The sequence below is a fragment of the Pipistrellus kuhlii genome, unplaced genomic scaffold (assembly GCF_014108245.1).
Source record: "Pipistrellus kuhlii isolate mPipKuh1 unplaced genomic scaffold, mPipKuh1.p scaffold_m20_p_9, whole genome shotgun sequence".
In the NCBI taxonomy this organism is placed as follows: Eukaryota; Metazoa; Chordata; class Mammalia; order Chiroptera; family Vespertilionidae; genus Pipistrellus; species Pipistrellus kuhlii.
The window spans coordinates 30,778,270-30,795,894 of record NW_023425595.1 but is presented as its reverse complement, the minus strand read 5'-3'; the positions used below and the strand labels follow the sequence as shown (position 1 = coordinate 30,795,894).

General features: G+C 41.4%; 2 protein-coding genes across 2 annotated transcripts; one reads left to right on the top strand and one right to left on the bottom strand.

The window, feature by feature from the left end:
- The first annotated feature begins 9,359 nt into the window (after window positions 1–9,359).
- LOC118713492 (olfactory receptor 52D1) lies at window positions 9,360–10,401 on the top strand. The gene has a single exon (XM_036428120.2). The coding sequence runs from the start codon at window positions 9,378–9,380 to the stop codon at window positions 10,332–10,334; it is 957 nt and encodes a 318-aa protein (XP_036284013.1). The 5' UTR covers window positions 9,360–9,377; the 3' UTR covers window positions 10,335–10,401.
- Window positions 10,402–15,236: 4,835 nt separating this feature from the next.
- On the bottom strand, window positions 15,237–16,712 carry LOC118713484 (ubiquilin-1-like). Its single transcript, XM_036428110.1, has one exon. It carries the CDS (start codon window positions 16,710–16,712, stop codon window positions 15,237–15,239), a length of 1,476 nt encoding a protein of 491 aa, XP_036284003.1.
- Between the last annotated feature and the right edge of the window lie 913 nt (window positions 16,713–17,625).

The following is a 17,625-nucleotide window of genomic DNA, read 5'->3' as shown; positions in this document are numbered from 1 at the left end:
AGAGATAACTTTCCAGACATTCATCAAATGCACTTGACTCCCATTTATCCATTCATCTTTTAATTCTTCTATCATTCATTTATTATATTACTTTTCTCCCTGAATAACTTAATTTGTTGAAAATATTTTTAAAATAATTTTAGTACTGAATAATCATGCAATAATAGTTCATACCCATTAAGTATTGATACTTATTAAATAATGAATAATCATTTATCTATCTATACCATGAAATTACTTCTTTTTTATTTTATTGATTTTTTACAGAGAGGAAGGGAGAGGGATAGAGAGTTAGAAACATCAATGAGAGAGAATCATCGATCAGCTGCCTCTTGCACACACCCCACTGGGGATGTGCCCACAACCAAGGTATATGCCCTTGACCAGAATCGAACCTGGGACCTCTCAGTCCGCAGACTGACGCTCTACCACTGAGCCAAACCGGTTTCAGTGGAATTACTTCTTATCCATGTTATCCATCTCTCTAAGTAATAACATCATTGTGACTAAGAATAAAACTCAAAACCCAAACATCACTGACTCTTTCCTTTATGTAATACATTAAACTGAGTAAAAACTGATGAAATACTGATGCCAAACTGCCTCTGCCAGTACCTTTTTTCAATTCCTTAGGCCTTCATTTTATAATTCAGAACCAAGAAAATTCATTCTTTTACCATTATAACAGCCTCCTAATAAATCTCATGCTTATCTTTATTTCATTCTCTAATCTGAAAGACTAATATTTATATATATATATATATAATTGTTCTGATTAGAAACTTTTGCATGTCCCCTCATTGCCAAGGGATCAAATCTAAACTCATTAGCCTAGTATTAAAATTCCTCTATGATCAGTACTAAGTCAATATTTCGGGTCTCAAATCTCAGAATTTCCTTCCTTGTTCCTCAAGATACCCAGATAGGTCTATTTTCTGTTATACAAATGTGAACCACAGCTCCTCAGCTCCCAGAGGTTTCCCAGAATGTGCTTACGCATTCAAACTGTCACCCAGGCCCCAGGATCAATAATGCCCTTCTTCATGAACACTTGGCTGGTCATAGCCAGTGGGTGTAACTTCTCCCATCATTTTCACAGTTCTAATTTGTGTCTCCTTCTGTACTTGATTCTCTCCTTGCCTTGCATTATAGCTGTTTAAGTCCTACCTTTTCTGTTGACTCATCAGCTGCAAGAACTCAGTCCTATCTCTTGTTTGGTGTTTCACTCCCGGCCATGGTTAGTGCAAGGTCTTGATGAGGAGATGTACAAGTCTCTGATCCCTTCTTGGTTTTGGCTGTCTTTGTTGTAAATTGCAGATAATAAGAAAGTTAGCTAGAGAGGTTATGTAGGTCCAAGGGGTAGATGGTTGCATCTCTGAGTTGCATCTCTGAGTTCTAAAGCCTGACCTGCACCCTCACCTTCAGCTTTTCACCTGCCTTTGCTTCTTCATTTGCATCAGGACTTCTCTATCCTTCGTTGTCAGGATGCAATTTTTTTCTCCATTCCATATTCTTAAGACCACTGTGATTTCTCTAATAACAATTCCTAAACATTTTTGGTCAGCTCTGTGTACAATATGCAGACACCCTCCATTTGGAGTCTTTTAGAATGGAGTAAAGTCCTGCCAAGGGTCTTCCAAAGTAGCCAGTGTCTTTTTATGTACCTCCCACACCAGATTATCCTGAAAATGTGTGTGTGTGTGTGGGGGGGGTGGGGGTGGTATTTATTCACTTCAAGGCATCTATATCCAAAGTACAGCCAAATAAAGTGTCTCTGCTGGGAAAGTGGCTTGAAGCAGAAAGCATGGCAGGGTTTCAGAGAACAAGAGCAACAGATAGAAAATATAGAACTGGGAAGGTAATAAAAGTGAAAGCATGCAGGAAACGCAACAAAAACTAAGACCTGACTCAGATTACGGACAGTCTTTCCTCCTTTATACTGTCATATTCTAGCACTCAGTATTTCTAAACTGGATGCAGAGTGCCTTAGTCCTGAATCTAGAGGGTCTGATGCCCCGATTTACCTACCTGGGATAGCTCCATGCATGGAAGGCACAGAGAAAAGGAGACCAGTAGTGGGGGTCCTGCATGCCCTGCCCATAGCTTCCAGTTACCTCTGCCACCTGCTTGGCCTGAGCCATATAAGGCTGCCCCCAGGAAATCTCTTGAGCTTAAAGCAGCTGAGGAGCTCATGGACCACTGGGAATATGGAGCATCCACAGCGCTCCATGACTCTCTGATTTAGCATTTCATCACTCATATAGGGGAGTAGGAATGATCAGAACTAGAGGGACCTGCAAAAATATTTTATATAGCTCCCATTTTAGATAAGAGATCATTAGAGCCTAGAATGAAGAAGTGACACCTCAAATTTATATAGCTTGTCAGTGGCAGAATATTTAAACCTAGGTCTTCTAACTTAGCTTTTTTACTCTGTAACTATGATCAATATCCATACAAAATACTGAGTCCTGTAAAGAGTTAAGCCAAGTATAAATTAATTTCAACACCTGAATGTCTGAGAACACATGAAATTCTAACCTGGATCATCCATAAAATTGATCCCAAGTATAAGAAGAAGCACTGGTATATTGTGACCACACACACAGGTTAATTACAAGTCAAATTATAGAATGGGTTTGCCCAGGTTAAGAAGGTGTTGAGGGCACTGTAGTATGCTGCCTTCTTCATTTTTTATTAATTAGGCACTATGTTTTTTATTTAAATGCAATACTTTTTTCTCTCTTTTTCCAGCTGTTTGTAGAGAAACTTCCCTGTGCCCTACACTTGGTGAAGCACCATAAAGATCTGGTACCAATTTCCCTGGATATGTTTTGGAGGGATAATAGAGGGAAGGGAGAGGGAGAGATAGTTTTATCACTCTTCTGACACTAATTGGATGTCCTCCGATTCAAATAAATTCTGATACTACCTACCCCGAGATAGCATCAGATCCTATTGCTTAAGGACTCTGTCCCTCAAGATTGTCCTCCTCTGATCAATGAAGAGGCTATGGTAAGCCATAATATTACCCCCTGTTGGGAATTGGCTTCTCATGGTGAGATCTGAGGGGATGCCTCTTGCTATCTATTTCCCATGTGCGATTGAGACCTGTTTGAAGAGGCAAGGCAATACCTCCTCTCCTTTCCTTCCACCAAAGCACAGCCGATCATGTTTTCTGGCTCCTGAGATCCTATCAAGGATGGGTCCTAAGAAACCTCTGCCAGATAGAGAATGTTTAGTGTCAAAGATCCCAGGCTAGTACATGGTAAACCAGGGATAAAATTCATTCTTCTTGACCTTCAGCTCCAGGGTTTCTTTACCTGAAGTCAAGTCCCCACTACAGGGCCCTCTACCTAAGGGACTTATAGAAGCCAAAATGTTGGGTTGGCTAGAGTTGAAGTTAATAGAAATATAATCATTAATGATACTCAGTATTCACAATGTTTCCTCAATTTCAAAAATTCTGTGGTCATTGTTTCTTTCAAATCAACCATATTTAGAGAGAAACACTCTCTACCCATTTTACAGATAAGAAAAAATAGACTCAGAGATATACCACTGAGTGGCAGAGCTACATTCTTACATAGACCATTCATTTACTCAACATCATCAGAAAACCTAATAATTTTTATCCAAAAAGACCCTGGAACATGCCTCATCTGTTTGTTAATCCTTACTACCTCTATCTTTTTTTTTTTTCCTGTTTATGCTATCTTTACTATTTTATTGTCTCTCTGTCATTACCTCTATTTATATATACCCCTCAAAAATAAAGAAGCCCTGGCTGAGTAGCTCAGTTGGTTAAAACACTGTCCCCATAGGTCAAAGTTGCAGATTCAATCCCAGATGGTCAGGGCACATACAAGAATTAACCAATGAATACATAAATAAGTGAAACAATGAATCAAAGTTTCTCTCTCTCTTCTTTTCTCTCTGTCTCCCTCCCTCTCTCTAAAATCAGTAAATTAAAAAATAAAGAAAGGAAACAAAAGAAGCTAAAAAAAAGTCTCACTCATCCTTGTGACTAGAAACTTCTGACCTTTCCCTGTGGCCACCTGTTAGAGCTGAGAGAGAAATCTGACCCCTTCCTTTGTACCCCACTCAGATCCAGTACTTGTATCAGCTTCATCTGTAGGCCACAGAAACTTTTAAGTCTTAATGATTGCATAATTCTATTGTTTATTTATTTACTTACTTAGTTATCTCAAAGAATAATCCATTGATTTTATAAAGAGAGAGGTAGAGAGAAGGAATATCCTTGTGAGAGCTCAACACCTATCTGCTACCTCCTGCACACCCCCTACTGGCAATCTAGCCTGCAATTTCTCTATGCACAGGATGACACTCAACCAACTGAGTCACACCAGCCAGGGCCATAATTCTATTATTTTTTTTAAAATTGGTCATCCTATCTAACAAAAGGGTAATATGCAAATTTACCATCACTCCAACACACAAGATGCCATCTGCCTGTGGACATAAATGACAGCCATAAGATGGGCAACAGTGAAGGGCAGTTGTGGGTGATCAGGCCTGCAGGGGAAGGCAGTTAGGAAGGACCAGGCCTGCAGGGGAGGGCAGTTGGGGGGGGGGGGGGGACCAGGTCTGTAGGGGAAAGAAGTTAGGGTGACTAGGCCTGCAGGGGAGGGCAATTAGGGACAATAGGGCCTTCAGGGGAGCAGTTAGGTGTTGATCAGGATGGCAGAGGAGTGGTGAAGGGGTGATCAGGCAGGCAGGCAGGTGAGTGGTTCTGAGCCAGCAGTCCAGATTGCGAGAGGGATGTCTGACTGCCGGATTAGGCCCAATCCCTGTAAACCAGCAGGTGGACATCCTTCAAGGGATCCCAGATTAGAGAAGTTATAGGCTGGGCTGAGGGACACATATCTCCTACCTCCTTGCATAAATTTCATGCACTAAGCCTCTAGTTTATAATAATTCACATACCATAAAATTTAATTGTGTACAATTCAGTGATTTTTAGTATATTTACAATGTTGTACAACCATTATCAATATCTAATTTTAGAATATTTTCATCACTCTAAAAATAAACTCCATAGAATACAATTAAAAAACTTAGGTGGTAGTTTCATTTAAAAATATCAGTATTTACAAAGACTAAACTATTTAGATAGTCAATTACATTTTTAAGTGTGAACATTTTTGAGGGAGCATATACTATTTCAAAATTGATTTAGAAAGTATCTAAGCAAAAATTGTGAAGACCATTGTTTTGGAAAAATGTGAGAGGATATAGGTATATAGGTATGGTAGTCCCCCCCACCCCAATCCATGATTTTGCTTTTCATTATTTCAATTAACTCTGATCAACTGTAGTCTGAAAATACTAAATGGAAAAATTCCAGGAATAAGTAATTTGTAAGTTTAAAATTGCACCATTCTGAGTAGTGTGACAAAACATTATGCCATCTTATGGGGGCCTGAATTAGCCCTTTGTACAGCATATCCACACTGTATACATTTCCTGTGCACTGGTCATTAGTAGCTGTCTCAGTTATCAGATTGACTGTTGCACTATCACAGTGCTTGTGTTCAAGTCATCCTTACTTTACTTCATAATAGCTCCAAACCTCAAGAGTAGTTAAACTTTATCACAGGTACATATGTATAGAAAAAAAAAGTACAGTATGTAAAGTTTTGGTACTAGATGTGGTTTTAAGCATCCACTGAGGTCTTGGAACATATCACTCATGAATAAGGGAGGAAACTACCCTATGTACAAAGGAAAGTTGTACTATGAAGGCATTGATTGAAGAAATCCTTGATGCAAAAACTTGATGTGTGACTAATGTAAAAGAATATAAAGGGATCTCACTAGAGGACTGATGCTGTTCGCTCCCAGGGCTAGCTTTGTGGGCATGACACCTGGGACAGTAGCATAAGGCCCATGCTCAGAAGGTTCCTGGGTTCACTTCAATGTCCTGCTTCCATGCTCTTGAAATTCTTAATTTTGAACTTTTATTTTGTGAAATCAAGTCTATTGGACAATGGAGCATAAAAAAATGTCCACTGCCATTTCTTGTCACCCTATTTGCATATAACATTAGTAATGCCCTCTATACACAGACTACCATGGACCTACAATGTATGAAAATATAGTGATATTTAGAAGAGAAGGAGAGGAGAGAGAAAGTAAGAGGTCATCAGGGAAGAAAACAAAAATTGCTAAATTTTATTTTCACTTTCCTTGAAATTTTTCTAAGGATAGCTTCCCTTCTTCATTTCTTTCTCCTATTATAAGCCCCCCTCACCCCCGCACCCCCCCCCCCCATTCTTTCTCTACTAATGAACACCATGGCTAAAATCCCTAGAGTAGATCTCCCTGGGGTTTCATACATGAGTGTCGCAAAGTCAATAAATAACCTCACTTACTAAGCCCCTTCACCAGTGGAGGCTGGGACTCAGAGCTAAACTGAAGCCACTCACTGGGTTCACAAAACTAAGGACAGATTACACATTTCAACCCAGACATATCAACACTCAGACACCATTATCATCCAAATTACATACTGCACAAAAAACAGTTTTTACAGCCTGCACAAAAACACTTTTCACATTCCTAAATGAGCCATTTCACTCAGGTATTCAGCATCTGTACAAGATGTTACTCCGCCACATACTCTCATGCAGCCTCACAATCACATATGACACGGGTCACAGCTCCAGCCTCAGCATGCTCAACTTGTAAACACCCATCAGTCACACAGGTATGTTCTTGAAATCAGATTCTTCAAAAATCTGTGTTGAAAGAAAGAACTCGGAGTTCATGTATTAAAGTCTAGGTCTCAGAGGGAACTCTGAAGAACTTTACTATCACAGTGACCCAGAAACAAGGCTGAGAGAGACAAATTTGGGAGGATGCCTTATTCCACCCAGAGTGATCCTGGGGCTCTCTGTCTTTCCCCCATGCATTTCCATGGAAAACAACTTTGCTTGTACCTAATCTTCCTGGTACTCCCATCCATACAGGCTTCCAGAGTAGCAGCTTCCTTATAATAACTATTTGAAACCTTCCTTTGCAAGCAAGAATAGGCTAGGAAAAAGGGGGAAAGGCAGATATAGTGACTCCAACCCTCCACTCTCCACCATGAAAGCTTCTTTTCTCTAGTGGCTGGAGCTATTTGTGGAAGTCTCCAGGCAAACCAGAGGGATGCTCCACTTTGTCTCTGGAATTCAGATGAGTAAAGTGATTGTAGCATTAGTTACTGATATTAGAGTGCCTTTGCAAAATAATAAAATAAAAGTAGCAAATTAAGTGTTGGCCATACACATGGACAGTTAAGTGAGATGAAAGCAACCAAATGTTAAATATGAGATCTAAGACCTAATTTTAGTTCTGACAGTAATAGGCTTTGTGATCTGGATTACATCAGCTCACTTATCTGAACTTGGACTTCTTCTTGGCAAGACAGAGGTGAGTATAATTATTATATTCTGTATCACTCCCAAGTGCAGCTATGAGAAAGAGTTTGTAAAAAATGTGGAGGGCATTGTTTTTGGTGTTCAAACTTTTAAATTTCATGTACTTTACTCTCTCAAACACAAAAGCTGTGTGAAATAAGCCAAGTGTTGTCATTCTCAATTTAGAAATGAGAAAATTGAGTCTCAAAAAGTTCATGAGACTTAACCAATGCTAAATAATGAATAGTAGAAAAGCTGAGATAAAAACTTCAGAGTTCTTGTTTTTTTGTTTTTTTGTTTTCCAATTACAGTTTACATTCAATATTATTCTGTATTAGTTTCAGATGTAGAGCATAGTGGTTAGACAATCATGAACGTTACAGAGTGGTCCCTCTGATATTTCAAATACCACCCAGCCTCAAAGAGAGTTATTGCAATATCATTGACTATTTCCATATGCTGTAATTTAGATTTCTGTGACAATTCTGTAGCTACAAGTTGTTGCTTTTTATAAATCGAGACTTCCCAGAGAAGGGAAGGAATTGTCCCAGTCATATAACACTCACACAATAGAATCAGAACTAAAATTCAGGATTCAGGCATCCTACAAAGGATTACTTTAGGTATATAATATTACTGAGGGAGGATGTACATAATACCAGTACATAATTAGTTTCTACAACAAAAAATAATTCATTCTTCCAGGATGTCTACTGTAGGTAAATTCTAGGACACACCACTCGCTCCCTCAATCTGCCTCTATTATCAATTGATATTTTGATGATGCCATTAATCCAACAATTGCATTGGTGAGTGTGCAGTACAAGGAAGTTAGCAGTTCTGTATCCCTAGCTAGCATGTCTGATACATCTTTTACTTTCTTTCATGGTGCCTCCATGCATGGTCAAAACACTGTAGTTATTTAACCATGAGGCATTTGAGTATTTTCAAGTTGCTTAACCTCTTTGTAGGCACTATAAGTGAGATATAAAAACAAGCCATTTCATATATATCTGGGCAGATATGTTACAAACACAGGTTAAGACATTAAAAATATGGCATTAAGCCGAAACCGGTTTGGCTCAGTGGTAGAGCATCGGTCTGCAGACTGAAAGGTCCCAGGTTCGATTCTGGTCAAGGGCATGTACATTGGTTGAGGGCACGTCCCCAGTAGGGGGTGTGCAAAGGGAACTGGTTGATGTTTCTCTCTCATCGATGTTTCTAGCTCTATCTCTCTCCCTTCCTCTCGGTAAAAAATCAATAAAAATATATTTTAAAAAAATTTAAAAATATGGCATTAAGGCAGACATCAATGGTTTGTTATAAAGTTATCAGAATTGAGTCTTTTAGTGAATACTGAGCAAAGTGTCTAGGTACAGATAGAGCCATGTTGTATGGAGGTTGCAATTGTGTAAAGACAGAGTACCAAGCTCAACAGACTTTTGCAGAGTAGTGAATGAATAAAAAATATAAAGAAGACTAAGGACTAAATTAGAGTGGTAAGGCTTCTGGGAGGCTTGCCTGATACTTTAAAACTAAAAAGGTAATAAAAAATAAAAAGGTACTCCTTGGAATGGAATACCATACACTAAAAAAAGAAACAAGAAAAATTTTTTAGATGTATGTGAACAAAAGAGAGTAAATGATGTGGGGACGTGGTGAGAAACAAATCGGAAGGATTAGACAAAGAAAACGCTTTTACTCTTAGCTTGGTACTTGGAACATAGAATTCAAAACATGAATTTTTAATATAGAAAGTGGCAGATGACAAAAATGAATTATATGTAATAGTATCTGTTAGGGTTCTTGAACACATTAATACCAATACATATTTTTCTCAGACTAAAAAAGGTTACGCACAGAAGGCTCATCATTTTATGTGAATGAACCAAATACTTTCTGTTGTAGGAGAGGCGCAGTATCACCCCTTGGTGTCTTTAATTGCCAGGCAGAATGTCAACTTCCAACATTAGTGATGACAGTCTCCCAGCAATGCTCTTTCTGACGGGGATCCCAGGGCTGGAGCGAGCCCACATCTGGATTGCCATCCCCTTTTGTGCCATGTATATGGTAGCCCTGGCTGGGAATGCTGCCCTCATCTTGGTGATTGTCACGGACAAGGCACTGCATGCACCCATGTACATCTTCCTTTGCCTTCTCTCATTCACTGACCTGGCGCTCAGCTCCACTACTGTACCCAAAATGCTGGCCATTTTGTGGTTCCATGCTGGTGAGATTTCCTTTGGTGGCTGCCTGGCCCAGATGTTTTGTGTCCATTCTATCTATGCTCTGGAGTCTTCGATTCTTCTTGCCATGGCCTTTGATCGATATGTGGCTATCTGCAACCCACTGAGATACACAGTCATCCTCAACCACACAGTCATAGGCAAAATTGGCCTCGTTGGGCTGTTTCGTAGTATAGCCATTGTCTCCCCCTTCATCTTTTTATTGAAGCGCCTGCCCTACTGCCAGCACCGTATCATGGCACACACCTACTGTGAGCATATGGGCATTGCTCGACTCGCCTGTGCCAACATCACTGTCAATATTGTCTATGGGCTGACCGTGGCCCTGCTGGCCATGGGCCTGGATTCTATTCTCATTAGTATCTCCTATGGCTTTATACTCCGTGCTGTCTTTCGTCTTCCATCCCGAGATGCCCAGCACAAGGCCCTGAGTACCTGTGGCTCCCATCTTGGGGTCATCCTGGTCTTCTACATCCCTGCCTTCTTCTCCTTTCTCACCCACCGTTTTGGCCAGCACCGAGTCCCCAAGCATGTGCACATCTTTCTGGCTAACCTCTATGTGCTGGTGCCTCCTGTGCTCAACCCAGTCATCTATGGGGCGAGGACCAAGGAGATTCGGAGTCGACTCCTAAGACTGCTTCGCCTGAAGAAGATTTCAGTATGAATTCTGAGAAAACGTTGGAAATGAGAATAATAAATTTGTAAGGTAGCTATCTAGATGCATTTACATGTGCAGAGACCTATCATATGAGGAGAATGTTTTTGAACACTGTTATTTAAACTTATACAAATATGCCCTGCTTTATTATATGTGCATGATCTAAAAAAAGAAAAGGCCAGGTGATCTGGAGATATCAATAATCAAATTGAAGTATGTTTCCCCCCCCCCCCCATGGCTCCTTGAAGAGCTCAGAAAGGTGATTATATTTTTAATTTTGTCTCAAAGGTATCTATGAATTACTAAAGAGGAAGTGAGTTGCTGTACTGAAAGGAGTCTGGGTTTTATGGTGGAGTTATTCTACTGTGAGTTCAAACAGGAAAAAAAGAGAGTATTTGAGGCAAATTGAACCTGGGTTTTAATATTTTGAATGATTCAGTACACAAAGTCAGAATGCCTGGATTTGAATCCTGGTTCTTTTACTTGTTTTGTGGCCTTGAGCATATTGTTAAATCTTTCTATGCCTCAATTTGACAAACTGTTAAATGGAGGTTAATGACAATATCTCTTAATGTTGTGGTGAAGAATAAATAAATTAATGGATGTAAAAAAAACATACAATAGCGCTGAATATGTAACCTGCTCAATAAAATAAGTATAAGATGATGAACTTATGTAACCTTTCTAAATATTATTAGCCAAGTTATAATTATTGAAGGCTTTTTATATTATGTCTCTTCACAAGCTCATTATTATAACTATATAGAAACTTTAAAATAGTGATTGTGATATGACTAGTACTCATTAAAACTGCATTTTTCTCTACCTCTCTGATCTTCCATTTTGAGATCCTTTTCTTTTCAGGCATGAAGTAATTTCTTATTAAGAACTCAAGGGAGATGACTCAGGGTCCAAGTGTCTTTTAAAATATTTTTTTATTGCTTAATAACCTCAATTCTAAAATGCACAAGTCCACAAATTCTCCTCCCAGTGGCTCAAAAATATGTTGTGATTTTCTACATTTTAAATTAAGAGCCTGTGATTTAGAGAGGCTAATAGTCCTAAGGTTATGCATTTGTACTGACATATCACATATTATCCAGTGTTTTATAATAGAAATAAATGTGATGTGTGGATACAGATAAACTTGTACTTAAATCTGACTTTCTTATCTACTACTTACAGGTGCATAAATTGGGGCATACCACTTAACCAACACCAGCATTAGAAATGTGTTCATCATTGTGCCTGACATAAATTAAGCTCTCCATAAAAACTGGTGATAGTTGATAGTATTAGGTGGAGCTCAGTGGCTGAGTGTCAACTCATGAACCGGGAGGTCTTGGTTTCAGTTTCTGGTTGGGGCACATGCCCAGGTTGTGGTCTTGAATCCTGCCATATTGTATGCAGGATTCTTGTTTCTTTTTGCCCTGAGTCTAGCTCTTTCAATGTGTGGTGAGGAGACTTTGAAATGGACTTTGATTCAGCCCTGGTGAGATCCTGAGACATTACCCTGCTGAGTTCTTCCCTGTGTCATAGCCATTCCCAGGACTAGAATTCACCCACCCCACCCCCAGATCCCCGCCACTCCTGTCAGTCTGCATATATCTCATACAACACACACACACACACACACACACACACACACACACACACACACATATACTCACACATTCTTGTATATGTACAATTTTAAAAGAAAAACAAATCCTTTTCTCTGAGCCCTGAGGAAACTCTTCCTACTACCTCTTTCTACCTCCTACTTGACTGCCACATTATTTTATTTGTGCTTATTTTAAGTAAGCATAGGTAATTTTATCCTTGTGACTTGGATTGTTCTCTGAGCTCTTCCTCTCTAAATATTTCTAAACTTCTAAAGAATAGGAAACCTAAGTTGTTCCTTCCACTGTGCCAGGGTCACATAGAAAACACTTCCTGCTCACTGACTTCATGGGAACAGATTGATCCTGGCTCTGGGACGATGTAAAGCTAAGAGCACAAACTTTAGAATCAAAGAGTTTGGGTTTCTTTATTCCTGTCAACCACAAACTGTGTGACCTTGAGAAAATTACAAATCAAATAAGACATGCTTCAGCTGCCTACACCGTGAGTCACCTCAAATAGAGCAGAGGTTTACAGGGATAATGGGTGGATTGGGAGAGTTTTGATGGAACTCAGTAAGATATTGGGAAATATCACACAGAAGTTAGAGTAGGAATTGGAACCAGGGAAAAGATGCTGAGCTTTATTTGGACATGCTGAGCCTGAGGTTCCTCTGGAACACCCAAAGGGAAGGCTAATAAGCTTTGGAAAGTACAAGTAGATGCAGCTTTAGGAACCATGCTATTAAAAGTAAGAATAAGAACCAAAAAATATGGCCAAAGCTTTTGGAGGATGAATAAAGAAAGAATTGGTATAACATACTCTCAGGAGGCACCACTCTGTAAGCCAGTGTGTAATATAATAGATTAAGTGAAGCAGCTTAAAGAAAGAAAGACCAGGTGAAAGAAACAGACCTACAAGTCCAGGAGTGCAGAGAGCTCCAAACAAAATGAACCCAAAGATGCCCATATCAAGACACATCATAACTAAAATGCCAAAGGTTAAATACAATGAGAGAATCTTAAAATCAGCAAGAGAAAAGCAGTTAGTTACGTACAAGAGAGCACTCATACAACTGTCAGCTGATTTCTCAATAGAAACTTTGTAGGCCAGAAGGGAATGTCAAAAAATATTCAAAGTGATGAATAGCAAAGACTTACAACCAAGATTTCTTAATCATCAATGCTATCATTTAGAACTAGCGGCCCAGTACATGAAGTTTGTGCACAGGTGATGGCATTGTCCCTCAGCCTAGCCTGCATCCTCTCCAATCTGGGACCCCCTCAGGGGATATCTGACTGCTGGTTTAGTCCCAATCCTTGTGGATCAGGGACCTTTTGCAATCTGGGATCACTGGCTCCTAACTGTTCATCTGCCTGCCTGCCTTATTGCCCATAACCACTCTACATTCTGGCCTGATTGCCCCCAACTGTCCCCCTGCTGGCCTGCTCACCCCCAAATGCTCCCCCTGCCAGCCTGCTTGCCTCCAACTGCCTCCCCCTCCTCCCCAGCCAACCTGATCACCCCAAATCTGCCCAAACCTGCCTCTGCCTCGGCCCAGCCACCATGCTTTGTTTGGAATGTTTCCTGGTCTAATTAGCATATTACCTTTTTATTAGTATAGATTGAAGGTCAGAGGGCTTCACAGACAAAAAAAAAAGCTAAAGAAATTTATCACCACCAAACCACTATTTCATGAAATATTGAAGGGCATGCATAGAAAAAGAAGGAGGAGGAGAAGAGAAGAAGAAGAAGAAGAAGAAGAAGAAGAAGAAGAAGAAGAAGAAGAAGAAGAAGAAGAAGAAGAAGAAGGAGGAGGAGGAGGAGGAGGAGAGGAAAAAAATGGCAATAACTACATACCTATCAACAATTGACTCTAAAGGCTGGAACCAGTTTGGCTCAGTGGATAGAGTGTCAGCCTGCAGACTGAAGGGTCCTGGGTTCAATTCTGGACAAGGGCATGTACCTTGGTTGTGGGCACATCCCCATTAGGGGGTGTGCAAGAGGCAGCTGATCTATGATTCTCTCTCATCGATGTTTCTAGCTCTCTATCCCTCTCTCTTCTTCTCTGTGAAAAATCAATAAAATATATTTTTAAAAAAACACAACAATTGAATTTAAAAATTAAAATAAACAAAAATCTAGTGAACAAAATAAACTGATGAATAAAATAGATCTAGAAGCATGGAAACATGGAATAAACTGATGAATCTCAGAGGGAATGGGAGTGGGACAGTGGGAGGAGATTAACCAAAGAATTTATATGCATATATGCATTACCTATGGACACAGACAATAAGGTGGTGAAGGCCTGGGGCAGAGCAGGAACCTGGTGGAGGGGGAAAATGGGGGGACATCTGTACTACTTTCAACAATAAAGATTTTTAAAAATTAAAGAAAGGTCAGCATATGAAATTCCATAGAAAATTTTGGGAAGATCAAAAATGAGGAACATTCTTGAGAAAGTTTCTGCACCATCCTGGGGATAAGTCAGAGACTGCAGAGGTTGGTGAAACATAATCATTGGAAGGGCAGGCAGAATTAAGAGATAAAATTTAGTAATCAATAAGGCATCAGAGTCAAGCATTTTGTGGCATAAAGGGAATAGGTGGAGAGAATGGACCTTCTGAAGTAGTGGAGCTGAAGGAACCTAGGCCTCTAGTTTCCCCATCAATCTTATAAAAGCAGAATCCTGGCACAGGAAGATATCAAAGGAAGAGCCCTAGCTGAGAGGGAAGGTAAACATCTTTTCTGTAATAGCAGGAGACTGGACCTAAACACAGAGAAACATGGTCAAAGAGTGGTAGCTTCCAGAGGCTGTAAAAAGAGCCACAGCTTCTTGGGGGAGCAAAAGCCAGGATTCCTTCAGAGTCACTCAAGTTGGAATAGAGGAGGCTCACAGTGATGATGACAATGTTGGTGAGGAACTGTGCTGCCAACTGAGCAGGAGAAAAAAAAATACTGAAAAAAAATACAATTTCCCCACTTCATTTTCAAATTTGGAAAATACTCTGAGATTACGGGTATGAGAAGATAAAGCCCAAACCCAAGACCATATAACATGGTTATTTCCTCCCCAAAACAACATTCTCTTTGCCCACCTACCTCATAACTGACATCACACATGTGATCCGAGCAATCTTTTTAATGTAGAACAGGCTTCGGGATTGAGGAAAGGACTGTTCCCGTATGCACATGATCTGAATAGGAGGAATTCCCAAAATAAGCTACTTCCCCTCCCTTCCCCTTTCCCTTTCTCCACCTCCCTCTCCATGGGGTGGCATGGTGAGCATCAGCTGAAGGGACCTAGGCCTCTGGTTCCCCCAGCAACTTCTCAATGGTAGCATGGATGTCTCCATCGGTGGCCATTAGGGCCTGCAGGTTGGCATCACGATTAGCAAATCCCATGATCTTCAGATACTCCAGTTCTTGCTGGTACCTGCTTTCAGGGGGGAGGGTTGCAGATAGTGAGGATTGGGTGGATTGGGAGCAGGCATTGGCCAGTGCATGGAGAAGCTGGAGAACAGCCATAGTGGGTTGCACAGGGTCTGTTCTGTGACCCTGGCCTGCACCCCTCATTTCAGGGGCTCCTGTAGCTTCCTGTGGTCTACCAGGGCCCAGACTGGGCACCTCCCTAGACAGTATCTGCAGGCCCTTTTCTATCTGTATCAATGCTTGCAGTGCTCGTGGGTTGGTGAGGATAGGAAGTAATGGCATATGATGTCGCAGAGGGCTGCCAGTGGCCAGCTGGTGTAGCAGACCTGGATTTTGTTGAAGGACATGCATGGCTCTACGCAAGACAGAGGGCGAGGGTCTCAGCTGATTGGTTAGAGTGGCTTTCCCTGTGGGCTGCTGGCCATCCTGGGAGGAGATATCATGGCCTGAATATGAGTCCTGCATACTGGCCCTATACCCTGAATTGGCCTGGGTTGAGGCCATGCCCTTGGTCTGGGCAACTACTCCTGCACTCACCTCCTGTGCCAATGGCCTGACAGGCACAGAGGCAGTAGTGGTGTCAGCACTGCTGTGAGCATTGGCCTCCCCTCGGCAAAGTCCTGGACCTGGGTTATGGCCTCTGGTAGCAACCAGTGGGGCCAGAGTGAAGAGCATGAGCTGCCGGATGTCAGAGTAGATGGGACGCATAGCATTATCACCACCTGACACTGCCTTCAAGGCCTCTAGCCCTTGCTTGTCTAGAGCTGGCTCGGGTTTCTGTACTGGCCTTGAGGATTCGGGAACGTGGCTAGTATTGGCTGGTTTCTCACTTGCCACACCTTGAACCAGAGGGTCTTCCAAGAACTGCACCACAGGCTCAGGCGCAGCCAACAGGAGTTGAGCCAGCTGACCAAAGAAGTCAGCCAGATCAGGCGAGCTCCGGGCTAGCCAGAGCAGCCTGGCTACCATCCCAGCACTCTCTGAGGTGGAGGTTTCAGAACCACGGGTACAGTTGCCGGTGGGGTCTGGCAGAGTTCCTGTATTGGACAGAGTTCCTTTCAAACGGGTCCTCACCACCAAGTGAACTGTAGTTCCATCAAAGATGCCACGTTGGCTCAGAATATCTTGATCCCGGAGGATCTTTCCGTTGAAGATGAGCACCAGCCGGTCAATGTCACAGTGAAGGCGCTTGGAGATCTGTTTCTTAAAGTGACAGATACTGCTATTTTCTGCCAGCATAAATTCCTGACAGTCCTGCGGGGTCTTGACAGACACTCTGATGATACGTGATGGCTCTCGACCAGACACCAGGTGGCTGTCCCCTGCTTCTTCCCTAGCCTGTGCCATATTTCCTCGAGAGAAGATGCAGGGCTACTTGAGGACCTTGTAGAATCCTAGATGTAGCACACCTGGGGGCAGGGACCAGTAGGTGTTCAGTGATGTCCTCTCACCCACGTCCTATAAACTCCACCTCCAGTTTACCTCTGCAGCCGCCTGGCTCCCATGGGGTGGCTGCTGCCCTTCTCCAGAGCCAGCCTTAGGGGATATGATGTCAGTGATGAGGTCACAGTTGAGACTTGAATGGGGGAAGGGCAGAAGTCTCTACCACCTGCCTTAGCTTGGCTCTCTTTATGATTTTGATAGGAGCAGAAATAGAATATTGGAGACCAGCTATAATTGTAAGAAATATTAATCATGTTCTGTTAACTGTGGTTGTTTTGTTCTGATTAAAGAAGGCGTATTCTAACTGGGCTAGGTGTGTTACGGGACCTGGGAGCTCACCTGGAAATACAGCTCCTCCTCCCCATCAGGGAGCTGCCTATTACCATGGAAAGATTAGCAACCTTGTTGCAGAAACCAAAAATGCTGGTCCTTTGAAGACTTCCAGGCCTTTGCATACCCGCAGGCCTTCACAAATATCCAGACCTGCAAACTGACTTCCCCTTATAATTTTTGTCTTCTACTCAATATAAGCAGCTAGCTTATTATGGTGGGGTGCAGAGCAGGTTTTTGTGGATGACCTGCTGCTCTCCCATACTGCCATCAGTACTGGAATAAACATATGATTCAACTCTGTCTCTGCTTAAGCGGCTCAAGTAGTGACAGCAGTATGGACCCATTGATTGCTTACAATTTTAATTAAATAGAAATATGGAAAAAGTAATATTTCTTTTTAGAAACATGTTTTACCCCAGCCTATTTTACTGTTGAAAACCATATCAATTGAGTTGGATCAACAAATACAGCTGACTAGAAAAGG

Bases quoted from the DNA above. Each gene is read 5' to 3' on its own strand.
- LOC118713492 (XM_036428120.2), top strand. From the start codon at position 9,378: ATGTCAACTTCCAACATTAGTGATGACAGTCTCCCAGCAATGCTCTTT.
- LOC118713484 (XM_036428110.1), bottom strand. From the start codon at position 16,712: ATGGCACAGGCTAGGGAAGAAGCAGGGGACAGCCACCTGGTGTCTGGT.